The sequence below is a fragment of the Lepisma saccharinum genome, chromosome 1 (genome assembly GCF_977018435.1).
Source record: "Lepisma saccharinum chromosome 1, izLepSacc3.1, whole genome shotgun sequence".
Classification (NCBI taxonomy): Eukaryota; Metazoa; Arthropoda; class Insecta; order Zygentoma; family Lepismatidae; genus Lepisma; species Lepisma saccharinum.
The window spans coordinates 190,096,849-190,112,874 of record NC_139229.1 but is presented as its reverse complement, the minus strand read 5'-3'; the positions used below and the strand labels follow the sequence as shown (position 1 = coordinate 190,112,874).

Sequence of the window (16,026 nt, the reverse complement as noted above, 5' to 3'; positions counted from 1 at the left end):
AGGAGGTTAGGTGGCCAACCCTTTTGAGATAATAAAATACCGCCTCCATGTCCTACCTTCCACAACCAGTCTCCACATAATAGCCTTGATGCTTATCAAGAGTTGCTTTAGTGAACTTGTATTTGTTTCGAATACTTCTCTCAATTACCAATTACCTTGCATGGGAAAATCCACTCGTTGGAGCAGACTAGTATTGTAGTATTGTAGATGTTGTCTGATTTTCTTGTTTGGTACTTTCAGGTTCTTCCCACACCATCATTTTGGCCGTTGGTCAAAATTAGAGCTACCACAATATGCCGTCTTCTACCCTCAGATGCTTGGTTTTCAGCACTCTCTCCACAACCCTCGCATCGTAAGTAGCTACAGCCTAATTCTGAATTTCCTTGTAAAATGGATAATTTTCACCTATGCAACTGTTGTTTATTTGTTTCTTCTAATTGTCTTACATTGACATAATCTAGTCAGTCATAGTTTTACAATAGAATTTTAACATTTAGTTTATGCCTGGTTATTGTTTAGTACTTTGTAATGACTCGATTCTGCTCCAACAGTCTGTTTGATGTGTTTACATGAATGTCTTGTCTTGGGACAGGATGCCTGCAGCATTGCAGGATAATTGCTAATGAACTTTTAATCTCCTGTAATGTGAAACTAATACATTGAATAAAAATTAACTTTCAGTGAGCCGCTTGCCGTCTTCAAGTATCCAGTCTATTTGTCTCCATCACAACATAGCTTATAATAAGATTATCGTCATGGCCGTTCTGCACGACCAATCTCAAGTTCTCTTGCCATTCACCACAGACTCCTATCCTTCTGAAGCTATAACAAGTTGCATCATCGAGAAAAGTGGATCAAGGTTACTTCTTCGTGTGCGTCTTGCAGTAGGTAAGGTATATAAGGAACAACAAAAGTAGGAAATTAGGTTAAAATGCTGTTCAACTGTAGGGAATCACCAGAGCATGTTGCCGACCCCCGTGGCAGAGTGGTTAGCACATTGAGCTATGATGCCAGGGGACCCAGGTTCGAATCCCGGCCTGGGCATGGATGTTTGTAAGTGTCCATTCATCAATTTCTTCATATCATCACTCATCTCCATCTTTGGAAATTAGCCAAAAGTGGCACAAAAGGCGAAGTAAAATAAAGCAAATCAATAAATCAACCAGAACATGTTTTATAACCCACAAAAGTATGAAACTGAGAAAAACTCAATGAAAGTTCGTCCAATGCACTAATAGATTGAATAAAAATTAACTTTCAGTGAGCTTACATATTATCCATATGTTCCTGGGTGTGTTGCCAATTCCAGATACTGAAGAGACCTTGTTCACTAATGAATGAGCAACAGGAGACTGTGCAGCAACTACATCTAATGTCATCTCATTTCTTTTTTTAATGGAGCGTGGGGTTATTAAGTTTTACTCCTGAGCTCCTCAATTGATACCAATTAGTTCCCTTCCATGTTATCTTTTGACGATCGCTCACATTCTCACGTTGTGCATGTCCTGTATGCAAAGGAACAGTCTATATGCATCCTTACTTACATCTCTACAGTTTAAAAGGAGCCCAAACCGTGTACTTCAAATCAATCGCATACGAAAATCCCAAATGAAAAATAATGTACAAAATAAAGAATATTCAATTCCATGTTAAAAAGGCTACTCGAGATGATAATAATTTGATTTCACTTGATTTGTTGTTTAAGTCCACTTTATGCACAGGACTAGATCTACAGCTCCAAGTGGGATTCGATCCACTACGTGCCTCCACCGGGTATCAAGATTTGGACACATTGATTACAAGGTGATGAATAGGACTCGGAAGTTGAGGAAAAATCTTTTTTCTTCCTAGTGTCCGAAGACGAGGCCCAACATAATATATGTTCATTTTGGGTCATTGTAGGCCAGAAAAAGATGGGTTTTATTTGTTCTTTTTTTGCCTTTTTCGGAGCTTTTTGGCTTATTGTTCCTTTTTTAGCTCTTTTTTTTGTCTTAACGGCTTTCTTTGCAACTTCACCTTCTTTCGACTATGTTGTTACTGCCCTTTCTCAATTCGAATCATCATCAGTTCATCACCTCTCAAACATCATTTCTGTAGTAAGATAAAATAAATTTAAAAAAAACTATTGGACGACTGAAGCAGGTACGGTACAAGGTCCTTTAATCCTAACTTGTCTGGAAGATCGCACTGCAAGTGGCAACTTTATCTTCTTTTGAAGCTTTCAGCATGGTGTATACGACCAGAGAGCATGTGCCTGCAAAGATCTCAAGTCAGATAAGGAGGTGCCATGCATATTCATTAAGTATGTAATTAAAACTGAAGATATTAATGAATTTGGATCACATTTATACATTCTTTTTTCGTTTGTAGGTCCTTTTTTGACATTTTAGGTCTTCAACTTCCGAGCCCTGATGACCTTACCACTATACCATCGGGGAGGCCCTGATAACAATGATTCTCTGAACACTGCTTCAGAGCATGATAACCCTTGGTAACTTGCTTAAGACTCCATTTTATGCTCCAATAGGCTAATAGGGACTAGGCCTACAGTTCAAAATGGTATCTGAACCACTGTGCAGCTGCTCTGTTGGGAAACAAACCCAATCCAATCAATATATCTATCTGATCATTTGTTAATGAAATCACACAGATATTTATTCATGTGAAGCATAATTTATCATTTGATAAATGCAGTGATTTCATTTTATCTCTTTAATTGCCTCTCAGAGTTAAAGCATTTGTTACTAATATTGTTTTTGGCCGCTTCAGGTTATTCAAGAGTAAAGCTCAAGTTAACATTAATTGCAATCTGTGATGATGAGTGGATGATAAAGAACAAGGCATTGAATATTACCTTGGACCTCCTCAAAGACCAGCTGGTATCCTGCTCAGCAGGAAGAAGTAGTTTGACAAAGGTATGTTTCAGTTTAGATACTAGTTCAACAATCATGTAGGGTGCTCTTCTTGACACCCGTGTCACTATATTAAAGCCACCAATGCAAAATCCCTGCTGCTGGATTATGTTTGGTTATTGTTTGTCAAGTGGTACTTGATTTTTCTGCTGTTTTCTAAACACACAACCACCATTGTATGACTTAAGGAAGGGATTCATCTGTAAAGAACCAATTTGTCAGTTTAGTAGGATATTTTCTGATAACTTTTACTGGTCCAATAGTTCTGTGTAGGCTGCAATGGTTTCTTGAAAGAAAGAACTTGATCGTCTACTAACTTGGGGCTGCATAAATTATTCCTTCAATTCCTGAGGAGAAGGAAATAGTGTTAATGGTATTTTGATGCCTGAGGTATCTTGCTTCTCCACCCTGTGGCTCATTTACTGATGTTGCCTGTTCCCAGAATTGATCTCAATCTATAGTGCATGCAACACACAAGGAAAAACAAGATTGAAATATTGTCTAATGGGAAATTTTGAAAGATACTAACAAGAAGGCAGATAGTACTGGGAGTGTGTTTCTTCACTCTGCAAATTGTGGTATTATTTTCTTGGTGTTGTGCTTCATTTGTGCTTTTCAATACCACCTACATGTGGATCAGAACTCTAAAGTAACTTTGATCAATGGTGGCTAATTGTTTGAGACGTGGGAAATGGGAAATAGGAATTTTATTTTTCCGGCCGTTGGAACTTCTCCTGGCCTGACCACAGCCATGATGGGACTATGGATGCCCGAGGACCAATGACGATATTGTTTTTATCGTGTATTATCAGAACATGCAAAGTATGAAAAAACAAATTTTCTGACTGTGACGTTCACTTAAGCGAGCTATTACAATATGACTGTTTAGTTTTCACCGAGACTTGGCTAAACGACACGGTGATGGAGAGTGAATTTCCATTTTTAAATGTACAGGGTGGAGCATTTTCGACTACACAGTTTGAGGTTGGCAACACTACAAAACAAATGCATTGGGAGGGCTGTCTCCTTCTGCCTCGTGTACACTGGGACTTTGGATTTCAGTAGCAATGGAGCGTTGGCCTCTACAGCAACGTATGTTCTGTGTGGAGTAGTAAGTGTTGATGAAGTCAATTGTAGCGGTGCAGCATGCATTCCGCAGGGAGAATGGTGATCAACAATGCCGTGGACGAGTTCCTAACAGGAAAACAATCATTGAATGGTGGAAACAATGGCGTGAAGTTGGAAGTGTTCAAAATATACTGCATGGAAGAAAAAGAACAGTCAGAACACCAAGTGTAGCTTTCAAGACCGTCTTGTACTATGTGTTGCCTGCCAGGGACGTCATTTGAAATATATTATTTTCAAGAAATAATTGTGTGCACATTGTTCATGTATACATTTTCTGTAATCCAAAGGTGCAAAGTTTGTTCTAGAAATGAAAAATAAAAGTTAATTTAATCAGCAAATCCTCTGTCTTTATTATAAAATAGGTAGTCGAAAATGCTCCACCCTGTATTTAGAAATGACCATGCAAGTCGTCGTGGTGGAGGAGTGATGATCTGTGTTAATGTTAAATGGAATTGTAAAATACGAAGTGACCTAATCAAGGATTGTGAAATTATTTGGATAGAACTCAATATTCAAAAAAACAAAAAACTGCTCATATTATCGCCCACATAAGAACCCTCCCATTTCCATCCTCGAAGCCTGCAAGGATTTGGTATTAGCAGCAATGACAAGTAGTGATATTATGTTATTTGGTGATTTCAACCTTCCATTAATTGGGAAAGCCCAAATACGGGAACTATAAACTGCCAAAATGACCAGTGGTTTATTGATACGTTCATTCACGGAATTGGGTTAAACCAGTTCAACATGCAAGAAACTAGTAGAGATAGCAACCTTTACTATGTACTGGCAACCCTGCCTGATATGCAGGTAACTCCAGAAAAAAATATTCTAACCTCTGATCATGACTCACTCGACGTCACAATGCACCTGCCTACCACGAAGAAAGATAAGGAATCCGTCAAGCGGGACCAACCCCCCCTCCCCCCTTCCTATGGCGAAAAGCTTCATGGAATGTCATCCAGCATGCGCTCAATGCTTACCCTTGGTTTTTGTTGATGGAAGAGGAAGTGAACGAAGCCATTGAGAACTTTGTCAAAATACTGCATGCCACGATAAAAGACTTCGCACCCACTGCGAGACCAAGATCTACCAAAAACCCGTCTGGTTTGGTAGAGAAGTTCTCTTAGTGTTAAAAAATAAAAAAAAAAACAGGCTTGGTACCTATGGAAGCTGCACCCTAATGTTCACGCTCACGGTACCTATTGTGATATCAAACGTCATTCAAAATACCTACTAAAAAAATATAGTGAACATACAAATAACATAACAACTGAATGTACTAAAAACCCAAAGAGTTTCTTCACATTACTAAATTCAAGAAAACAAAGCTCACGTATACCTAAAGAAATTGTTCACAATACTGATATTGCTAGTGGAGAAGATAGAGCTGAACTTTTCAATGTTTTCTTGCATGAGAACTTCTCCCCTCCCTTAGTTTCAGACCCTCTCCCCCACTTAAATTCTGTCTGTCCTCGCACACTATATTCAATCAAAACGTCCCCCGAGGAAGTAAAATACCTTCTCGCTTCATTGCCCCTCCACCAGTCCCTAGGTCCAGATGAAATCCCCACAATATTACACCGTAAAACTAACGACTCTTTGGCTCTTCCCCTGTCTGCCTTACTCAACAAATGTTTCTCTGATGGTGTGTTTCCAAAAAACTTCAAACGGACCAACATTGTGCCCATTCACAAAACTGGAGATAAAAAACGTGTTAAATCCTATAGACCAATCTCACTTCTATAGCCACTATCAATTATTTGTGAAAAAAATCATCAAAAACAGGTTACTTCAGTTTACGTCACCGTATATCAATACAGCACAACATGGTTTTCTTCCAGGCAGCTCTTGCCTAACAAATCTTTCCGTCTTACTTTCTCATGCTGCCAGAGCTATTGATAATAACTCCCAACTTCACACTATATATTTGGATATTTCGAAAGCCTTTGACAAAATTAATCAAATTTCTTCTACATAAATTATCATCCAGATTTAACATCCATGGAAAATTTCTCTCTTTTCTGCAGGACTACCTCCATGAGCGAGAACAAAGTGTTGTTCTTCCAGGTACATCTTCTAACTTTCTTCCCATTTCGTCTGGAGTTCCTCAGGGGAGTGTCTTAAGCCCACTCCTATTCCTTCTGTACATGGATGACCTCCCTGAAAAACTTGCCTCCCTCCCTATCAATATACTTTTGTTTGCAGATGATTGTAAACTCGTCAAGGAGATCTCATCCCATCATGAATTGATGATTCTTCAAAATGCTCTCACAGAACTTGTTAAGTGGTGTCGTCCGTGGAATCTAGAATTAAACCCTCAGAAATGCTCTTTCCTTACATTTTCCCTAAAAAAGAACAAAGTGGTGTCTGCTTATGCTATTGAAAACAATTCAATCCAAAATGTTTCCACTCAAAATGACCTAGGTATTATCATGGATGAAAAACTCACTTTTAATTATCATATTATACAGGGTTCCCACGCAAACTCCAAATCCATTTTCCCTGAGATTTCCCTGAATTTTCCAGAATCCTCAATTTTTTTCCAGAGTATTGAATGAACAGTAAATGACTACTATAATTTTACAATGGCCTCCTCCATTTCCCCTCATAGCCATACCATACTTCTTGGCATGTAATTAAGAACAAAGATGACCAGTTTTCTAGAACTTTACACAACTCTGAAACAATTTAACATAACTGATATAGAACACTGAAATATTTTCACACTTTTCATACATGTTTATAAATAGATACAATATCAATTAATCTGTAATGCCTACAATAATTGTTAAGACAAACAAATTATTGAAATTTTAAAAACATATAAAAATGAAGTGACAATTATTAGTACAGATTTAAAATGGAATAATAAGTTACCGAGACTGAAATATAAAACAAGAAATGTACTTAATGTCTGATACATCAAATTAAGAAACTTTACTTCTCAGTAGCTTCGAGTTTTTTTTAATTGTTCTGAAATAGCCTTTGCTTCTTCTTGCATCTTTTGTTGTTTGGCTTGTAAAGCACGGATCTCACTTGCTTTATGTTTCATTTATTTCCTTTTGTCGTCTTTGTGATCACATTTCTTTCTCATCTTCTGCAATGCTTCTTCGTATCTAATACGTGCACCTTTAACACTGTATCATATCTTTGCTTACTTCTACATTTAACACTCCTCCTACCACTTTCACTGCATCATAAACTTGCCGAATAGCCACAACCAGAGGCGAAGATATAGTACAAGCAATGCAAGCACTGCTTGCATAATTCGAATATCATTTAATGTACTTAATGTTCTAACCGTATTTAGTTTCCATCGCACTCGATTTCACGAAAAAATGCGGCCGCAAACTCCCCCAGCAGCTCTGTAGCAAGCACCAGCCTCAATGCTTGCAGCCGTTCTGCGGGAAAATAAGGCCTCCGAAGGAGTCACATGGCGAAGCGTGAAATTCTGGTGGAACCCGTCCACAAAGCTTCTACAAAAAGCTGTGCTTTCCGAGCTTGCGTGATTCCCGAAAATAGCCGAGTTCAACCGAAAGCAGAAGGATTCATCTATGGGTACGTTGCCAGCAAAAACTAGTAACGAATATTTGTCTTCATGAACACGTAAACAAGATCGCAAATATAATAATAATTGTTAGTCATAAAATAACTAAAAGAAGTTATTATCACTGTTCTAAATTCCATATATATCATATTATATTACAAATTATTTTAGATTTCGCGAAATGTAAAACGCGTAAAAAAAGTTGACATTGGGAGTTGGGGCAGTGGAACTTCTGCACCCCCGTGAAAAGTTTTCTCAGGGAGGGAGGGAAGATTGGACGGACCTTGGTCCTGCACCCTGCTTCCTGGTCGGTCCAGCTCAAATTACGCCAGAAGTGTTGACCGCTACCAGTGTTTGCAACTGCCAAATTATTTACGCAGTAATTCAAGTGAGCTCTTTTACAAATTTTACAATCAATAAATTAACTGCTTTTGAATAAAACTTGGGGTGAAAATAAAGCTATCTGAGAAAGAACTTTCTACTGATATTTGTACATGGCATAGAAGTAAATCGTATACATTCTGCATATTATGAGCACAAGAATATGTTTTAATGATTGATTGATTGATTTGTTGTTTTAAGTCCACTTTATGCACAGTAAGGCTAATCGGGACTGGACCTACAGTTTAAAATGGGATCTGAAACACTTGTGCCTCCACCGGGTATCGAACCCGGAACCCCTTGATTACAAGGCGACGACACTACCACTGCGCCATCGGGGAGGTCCGAATATGTTTTAAGTTCTATTATTATGATGCAAGTGGTGTTCCCAGGGTCTTTTTTTTTACGGTCCCTATTTTGTCATCTTTTACTTCCTTTGACGTTTTCTCTTAGATATAATGGGCCAAAAGGGGGTTATGTCTACCATCCACCCCCCCCCCTTCGCCCCGGGCACGCCATTGAATGACACTTTATTACTTAAATATTAATATACATACTCGTTCTGCTGAAATGATTCTGATTCCTCCGCGTAATTTTTATCTCCAAACTGATATATCTTTCCTTTGTGATGGATAAAATTAAGGAAATAGGTTGGTATCACTTTCTGTTGTTTCAGAGATTTTCAAAGTGATCTTGTGTGGATGCTTTCATTTGCAGTTGTGGAAAGCGCGTGGGATACTGTGAGTGTTTGTTGCTTCGTGTTTTGTGCTGTGAATTTATCGGAATGAACGCGTATTTAGGAACGGTTGATGTGAAGTGTGGGTGTATTATTGAGCAATTGAAAATTGCTTCGTTTAGCTCGAGAGAGATAAGTGTTAAAATGAAAATCGTGGAAGGGGGTCTACCAACACCAAGAGTTTGAAATTTATTGTGGTGAGTACATCGTCTATGCATGTGTTTCTTTGCTTTGAAATGAATTTTTTATTGTTTGTGTTTAATTTTTTATTTAGTGTTTAAGTTACTCCAATGCGGTTTTTAGGGTGCCCAAAAATACTAAATTACATCATGCAGCGTAAAATAAACAAATGATTCCCATTTTTTTTTTATCTAAATCGGTTTGGTCACCGTTTGACCATATTAAATAATAATGAACAAATAAAGGTACTAATAAGTAAGTAAGAAATTCCGTCTCCCTTTAGTCGTATGCGGAAAGTGCGCATATGCAAAACGTTTAATATCATATGAATAACGTTACCTGGTTTTTTTTAAAAAAGTAAATGTGACGTTTGCAGATCATATGGTTTATTTTTAGTACAGTCACTTTATTATGATATTTTGACAAATCCAGCGACTGGGTAAATGAGGCTATAAACCTTGAATCTTTCCTCTCGGCATGTCGTTGTACTACATGTTTTAGTTGTACTGAAACATTGCTTGCCTCCTTCGTAAGACTATGCTTCGCTACTGGCCACAACAGACTCTTCTTTCAAGTTTTCTATTAAAACCTGCTTATTTACAGAAAACCCACTTTCCACATATGCATTGCCATGTGATAAAATCAAAACCAACTTAACAGTGCTCAAAAAAAATAATCTACGATGAAGAAGTTAGGAATGCTAGTACGTAATGGTAAGTTAGTGACAGTTGCAAGTGCAAGTGTGATGGGGGTTAAGTATACATCATTCGACTGGCCTTCCCCTCATGATATTCAATTTCTGGCATATCTGTTGAGAAAACTATTTTACTACATGATATTAATGTAGATCTGATGGTCCTCAGTTTTGCTTCATTGGGAACCATTAATCAATTACAAGATTTTCCCTGAGATTTGTATTTTTTTTCAAATTACCTGAGATTTCTAGGTTTTCCAGGTGTGTGGGAACCATGATTACAGCTAGCTATCACTAAGAAAGCCATCTGCCTTCTTGGTCTTCTATACAGATTTAGTGAAGTTCAAAACCCATCATCATCTCTTGCCTTATTCTTTAAATCTTTCATCTCACCCATCCTTGAGTACTGCTCCCCAATTTGGGCAATGGTCTCTAAAACCAATCATACCACAATAGATTTTGTTCTCAGTTTCTTTCTTCCCATTGTTCACCATAGAATACCTTCTTTCCGACATGTATCCAAATCAGACACCATGGCTGCTCTGAATATTCACTCTTCATCCTTTAGTCATGATCTAGCTGACATGAAATTTTTATACAAGATAATAAATGGCAAAATCAGAACAGATCTAATCAGTGAATTCACACTTAGGGTACCCCAAAAGCAAACACGCAACCTGCAACTCTTCCACAACCCGACCACTATGCCATCCCTTCTACAATGCTCCTTGTTTTACAGGCTGCCAGAAATCTACAACAAACTTCCCTGGATGTAGATATTTTTCCTTCCAGAACGTAATTTACGTATTACTGACTAAGAACATGTAAATCTATCCCATCTTGTTATTGTTTGTTTATACTATATGTTGTTTGAGTGTAAAATGGCGAAATAAGACTGTATCTGAAACTCTGAATAAATAATAAATAAAAAATAAATCTACAATAATATAAACAATTACAAAATAGTTTGGGTTCCATTTAACGTCTCATGAAATCTAATAGAGTGATTCTTATGTAAGGAAGGTAAATATCTCTCCATCATTTGTGGGGAGTGAACAGAGGGTTTCATGTATTACAGACCAAGAACATGTAAATCTATCCCATCTTGTTATTGTTTGTTTCTACTTTATGTTGTTTCAGGGTAAAATGGACAAATAAGACTATCTGAAACTCTGAGTAAATAAATAAATAAAAAATAAATCAACAATAATATAAACAATTATAAAATAGTTTGGGTTCCATTTAACTTCTCATGAAATCTAATAGAATGATTCTTATGTAAGGAAGGTAAATATCTCTCCATCATTTGTGGGGAGAGAACAAAGGGTTTCATGAGGAAATTACTGGAATAGGGAGTACGGAAAGTAAATAACTAAGTGTTGCTGTGAGCTCCTTGTAGTCATCACTATATTCACATTATGTTCTTTTTTTAGAACCCAACAAAGAGAGAAGGAACAAACGAATCGGAAAGAGTTTCAGATAAGGAACTGAATCATGCAAAATTCTCCCTCAGCAGCACTCAGGTTTTCAACTTGAAGGTAATTCCACAGAATGTTGCATGTTCCACTAGTCAACAGGATGACAATGACAGACAGACCACTTCAGTTATAGAAAGTGTAAAGAAAGGTAAGACGCTTGGGAGAAAAGTCCAGTGTAGAATTTGGAAGCAGCTTTTTCCTGAAAGTAGTAGTGCTTCTCAGTTGAGTAAGAAGGAGGAGACCTTTTTTATATTATTATAATTCAGTATTTGTTTTCATTGAAATTCTTTCAGGGTTGTACTTCCTTAAAACTATTTGGCAGATTCAAACATGACACACTAACATTATTTGGATACAAACAGTGGTGAAGTGTGACATTTTTAAGTAGTTATTGCAAGACTTGTCAAACGTCATGGTAAATCTTTCAACAACGGAAGGGGGAGGGCAATATTTATCTATGGTAAATGTGAAGGTCATGCGATACGTTATGAGTAAAGTACGGATCAATATGCACTAAACAAGTGGAAAATACGAGGACCACTATTTATATTTTGAGCCTTGGCAACACTGATCGACGTTTGGCGCGATTTGACATTTGCACGGAATCGTCTGGCATTATTGACCATAACGTACTTCAAATGTTTTGTCAATAGCTTGATTTGTGTTGTTTATGTTGCCTTGGAGATTGCGTGACAACAATAAAATGGAATTAACTCGTGAACATTTTCGTGTGATGATTTTTTTACGATTTTCGACGTTGATTATCAAGACAAGAGTGCATCGATCAACTTACTTCCACATTTGGCGATGAAGCCCCATCCTTTGCCACTGTGAAACGCTGGTATAACAAATTTAATCGTGGCTGCCATTCGCTCACCGACGAGATTTGCGAAGGTCGTCCAAAATCAGTTGTTGCTCAAGAAAACATTGATGCTGTGCAAAACCTAATACTGCAAGATTGTCATGTGACATACTGTGAGATTGAGGCAACCATAGGCATTAGTTCCACCAGCATATATAAAATATTACATGATCATTTAGCTGTGAGAAAGGTATGTTCTTGTTGGATCCCACACAATTTGACAAAAACTCAAAAAGATGCTCGCGTCAATTGGTACAAACAAATGCTCAATAAATACAATCGTGGTGCTTCAAAAGACGTATATAAGATTGTAACAGGTGACGAATCATGGATATATGCAAATGAGCCGGAACGTAAACAGCAGTCGACTGTATGGGTGTTTCAAGATGAGCCCAATCCAACAAAAGTTGTTCACGCTCGAAGCACATCGAAACAAATGGTCGCCTGCTTTTCGGGAAAACTGGTCATGTGGCAACTGTGCCTTTAGAGGAACGTAGAACGGTCAACTCTGAATGGTACACAACAATTTGTTTGCCAGAGGTCTTCGGTCAAATATGGAAAACAAACAAACGCCGTCGGATCATTCTTCATCAAGACAATGCCAGCTGTCACACATCTCGTCTAACAACCTACTTTATGAACAGTCAAAAAATCGAATTGATGGGTCATCCGCCATACAGTACTGATTTGGCACCCAATGACTTCCTTTTGTTCCCAAATGTCTAGAATAAACTGCGTGGACAACGATTTTCGTTGGCGGAAGACACCGTTGATGCGTTCAAAAACCATATTATGGAGGCATCTCAAGAAGATTGGAAAAACTGCTTTGACAAATGGTTCGAACAAATGCAAAAGTGTATTGACCATAAAGGAGAATACCTCGAAAAACAATAAAGCAGTTTTCAATGCCAAATTCCTGTTTTTTCATTGTTAGGCTCAAAATATAAATAGTGATCCTCATATGCATGCATCTATGCACTAAAACAAGTAAAATATTCACTGAAATATACAAATTATGTACTAAAGGATAAATATAGGGACAAAAAAAAATTCCAGCCACACTGGAAAATCTGTGATATCATCCCTGACACCATGTAAAACCTGCATAATAAATATTTAATTTTAAATTAAGAATTTAAAACATAATATTCCTTGAGAATTTTTATTACTCTATACAGCTTCAGAGTAAATTGAAAAAAAATAAAAGAAGTAGATTAGTTTGTTTCTTTCGTTTGTTAAATAAAACGTCGCTTGCAATTTTACCACGAAGTTCTCGAAAGCACTGCGAAAACAACTTACCTCGGAATACAGTGGACCAATATAAGTCTTTCGTAGTGTTGACTCGTCTGGAACTTTTTCTCGCAATACTTTGCTAAGAAGCTACGAAATTCAGGATTGCTCAACTTTCTTGAAGGAACGTTAGCTGCTATCAGCGCTTCGCACAGGTCACCAGCGAAACCATCTTCACTTGTTTTTTGTTTATCAAGTACAGTTTCTATTGTTTGCTGCTTGCAGGTCTTGCTAGAATTTCTTGGGTGGATAGCAGTCTTCGTGTGCTGAAGTACTTGATATTTTTTGTCACATGGTATCTGAAACAATACAAAATATTTTAATAACTTCTGGATTCACACTGTTAGGGTTCACTAAAAAAAAAAAAGAGACCAAGTTGAGTATAAAAAAGAAAAAAATATTATACTTACTTCCTTACAGCATAGTCTGCAGAAAATCGCTCTCCCATCCATTTGTAAAGTAGGCTCTCCTATAATCCACTGTTTCAGTAAAACAATCTTCGATGATTTTTCCTTCGGCATCTTCACACAATGCAAACTACACTAATTCAACGGAGTACAGACTGTTTACGAGCAAAAATCACTGATGGAATGATCAATTTTTGTAGTTGCAGAACAGGTCTCGGTAACCCAGACCTGCAGGTGGAAGAAGAAAAAGAACTTTATATTTAGGAATATTTTACAAGAAGAAGGAAAAAACTTAAACAATATCCAGGAAACAACAAAAAAGAAGTTCTTGAGAAATTTGTCTGACCCTTCAGAAGCAAGAAAATGTTTCATCCCTTTATAAAAGTAATAGGCGTGCTACTGTATGATGAACGCCCAAATTTATGAAGGAAAACATTCTTGATTAGTTTATATTGTTATAGTACATATGCACACATTTAGTTGTGAATTATTTTACTCTGGTGCCACTAATTTCTTCACTTGCAGATGGTTCTGAAGTAAGCCTCGAAATTAAAAAAGCACAAGCAGAAGATGAATTTGCGCCTCACACAGTGCTCAGTGTTCATTGTATTCTCAATTCACGTCCTGTTTCACCGTTACTGACTGCAAGCTGTTGTAATGTAAGTATAAAGTGAAATTTGATACTTTAATGAGTGATTTCGGACTTCATCCATGTTAAACACCGATGCAAAAGCTATTTTGTTACGGATTTGAGAGACATTGTCTAGCAACACACATGGATACAATTCCTGCCAAGAGAATGACACAGTTACTTGGATTTAATTTTTAAGTCCTGATTAGGCTATCTGATATACAAGCAGGTTAAAATATATATCTCTTCCTATTTGCGTTCATCTTTAAAAGTCATCTTTGCACCTTTTTGGATAATGACAAAAATGTCAAAGCCAGGATTCAAATGTCTAATCTTTGGTGGTGAGACTGTGCATCAACCTCCCAACCTGCCACTCTATTTATTACTGTAGAAAATGCTGTAGTGCATGTGGTGGGTGATGTGCCCAAGGGAGGAGGTTGGTAGGGGTCACAACCCTCCCCCATTGGCACAATATTCCTAAAAATATACTCAAAGGGAGGAAAAAGTTCTTAAATTAGAAATGACTAAGTAAAAATTTGTATACCCACCCCTTTCAAAAATCCTGAGCATGCCAATGAGTGCATATCATAAATAACTGTATGTATAAAAAAATCATTATGCACTATCAGGAATCTCTGGAGCGAGCGAAAGGAAACAAGTCTCTGCACAAGTAGTGACTCAAGAGGGCTCTTGAGAAGGGAAGTCAGTGCCATTTACAGAAGCACCCATCTGCCAATATGCACCACCTTGCTCCACAGATTCCTGGGACAGAGTATAGAGTTTTGTTGATGTTCTCCAAAACATATTTTCAAATATCAACTCGAGAGTAACATGAATTATTAAGAGGAAATGCATATGAATAGTTTTATCTTGTAATGTTTCCATGTCCTTGTAGAAGACGAACTGCAAATTGGATACAAATCAAAATGTGGAACCCTTTCTGGACATCCACCCACATCCACAGACATTTGACAATATTCTTACTAAAACTTCAAGTAGTGGTGGGTGGTTAAGAAAAATCCATCAAGTTCTAAATAGAAAGAATTCACAGAAGGAAGATCCCAACAAAGATTCAGCTTCATGCAGTGCGTGGATAAGAAAATGGCTTCAAGCTCTGAAAGGCAAGAATTCAGCAAAGAACGATCAAGACAGAGTTCGAATCCGCCAGAAAGCATATCAAGAAATTGGAAAAACTATCATCTCAAGGGCAAACAGAAAGGTCATGAATTCTCAAAACAAAGATAAAGATAAAGTTCAAAACCGACAAAGAGCGTATCAAGAAATTGGAAACAGTATCATCTCGAGGGCAAACAGAAAGAAGAAAACTTTAATAGATAGTGATCGGTTAATTATTTCAAGTGACGTATACTTAGGGAGGAAATTGGTTACAAATTCAGATGGAAAACCATGGCATCAAATAAATAATGCTGAATCAACAAGTAGATACTTGGAAGACATGCAACAAAATACTTACAATGCTCCAGCTGGATCAAGGAGTGGAGACCTTGATTCGGCAGTGAAGGGAGAATAAGTGCAAACCAAAGAAGACTGGAATAACAGAACTAGACACACCAAGTGCAAGGTTGTTCTTCCACCTTTCCATACATTTCGGAAGGGTGGAGTGTACACTAGAGTAAGTATTAATTTTCTTTAGAGATTGTTAGGTTACGAAGTGATTCTTGCCTCTCAGAATAGTTGATCACGCCTCCCTTTGTAATCCAATGTTTATTTCTTCATTCATTTATTCAATCTATCTAACATGATAGGAAACATGAAG

General features: G+C 37.4%; 1 protein-coding gene across 1 annotated transcript; it reads left to right on the top strand.

Annotated features, from left to right (window-relative positions):
- The first annotated feature begins 755 nt into the window (after positions 1-755).
- Positions 756-15,780, top strand: LOC145987730 (uncharacterized). The gene is made up of 5 exons (XM_083122347.1): positions 756-888; positions 2,770-2,915; positions 11,015-11,207; positions 14,144-14,277; positions 15,145-15,780. Exons 1-5 carry the CDS (start codon positions 756-758, stop codon positions 15,778-15,780), a joined length of 1,242 nt encoding a protein of 413 aa, XP_082978473.1.
- Positions 15,781-16,026: the final 246 nt, after the last annotated feature.

Coding starts and splice junctions, on each gene's coding strand:
- LOC145987730 (XM_083122347.1), top strand. CDS start 756: ATGGCCGTTCTGCACGACCAATCTCAAGTTCTCTTGCCATTCACCACA. Junction 889..2,769: donor TCGTGTGCGTCTTGCAGTAG/GTAAGGTATATA, acceptor TGGCCGCTTCAG/GTTATTCAAGAGTAAAGCTC. Junction 2,916..11,014: donor GAAGAAGTAGTTTGACAAAG/GTATGTTTCAGT, acceptor TTCTTTTTTTAG/AACCCAACAAAGAGAGAAGG.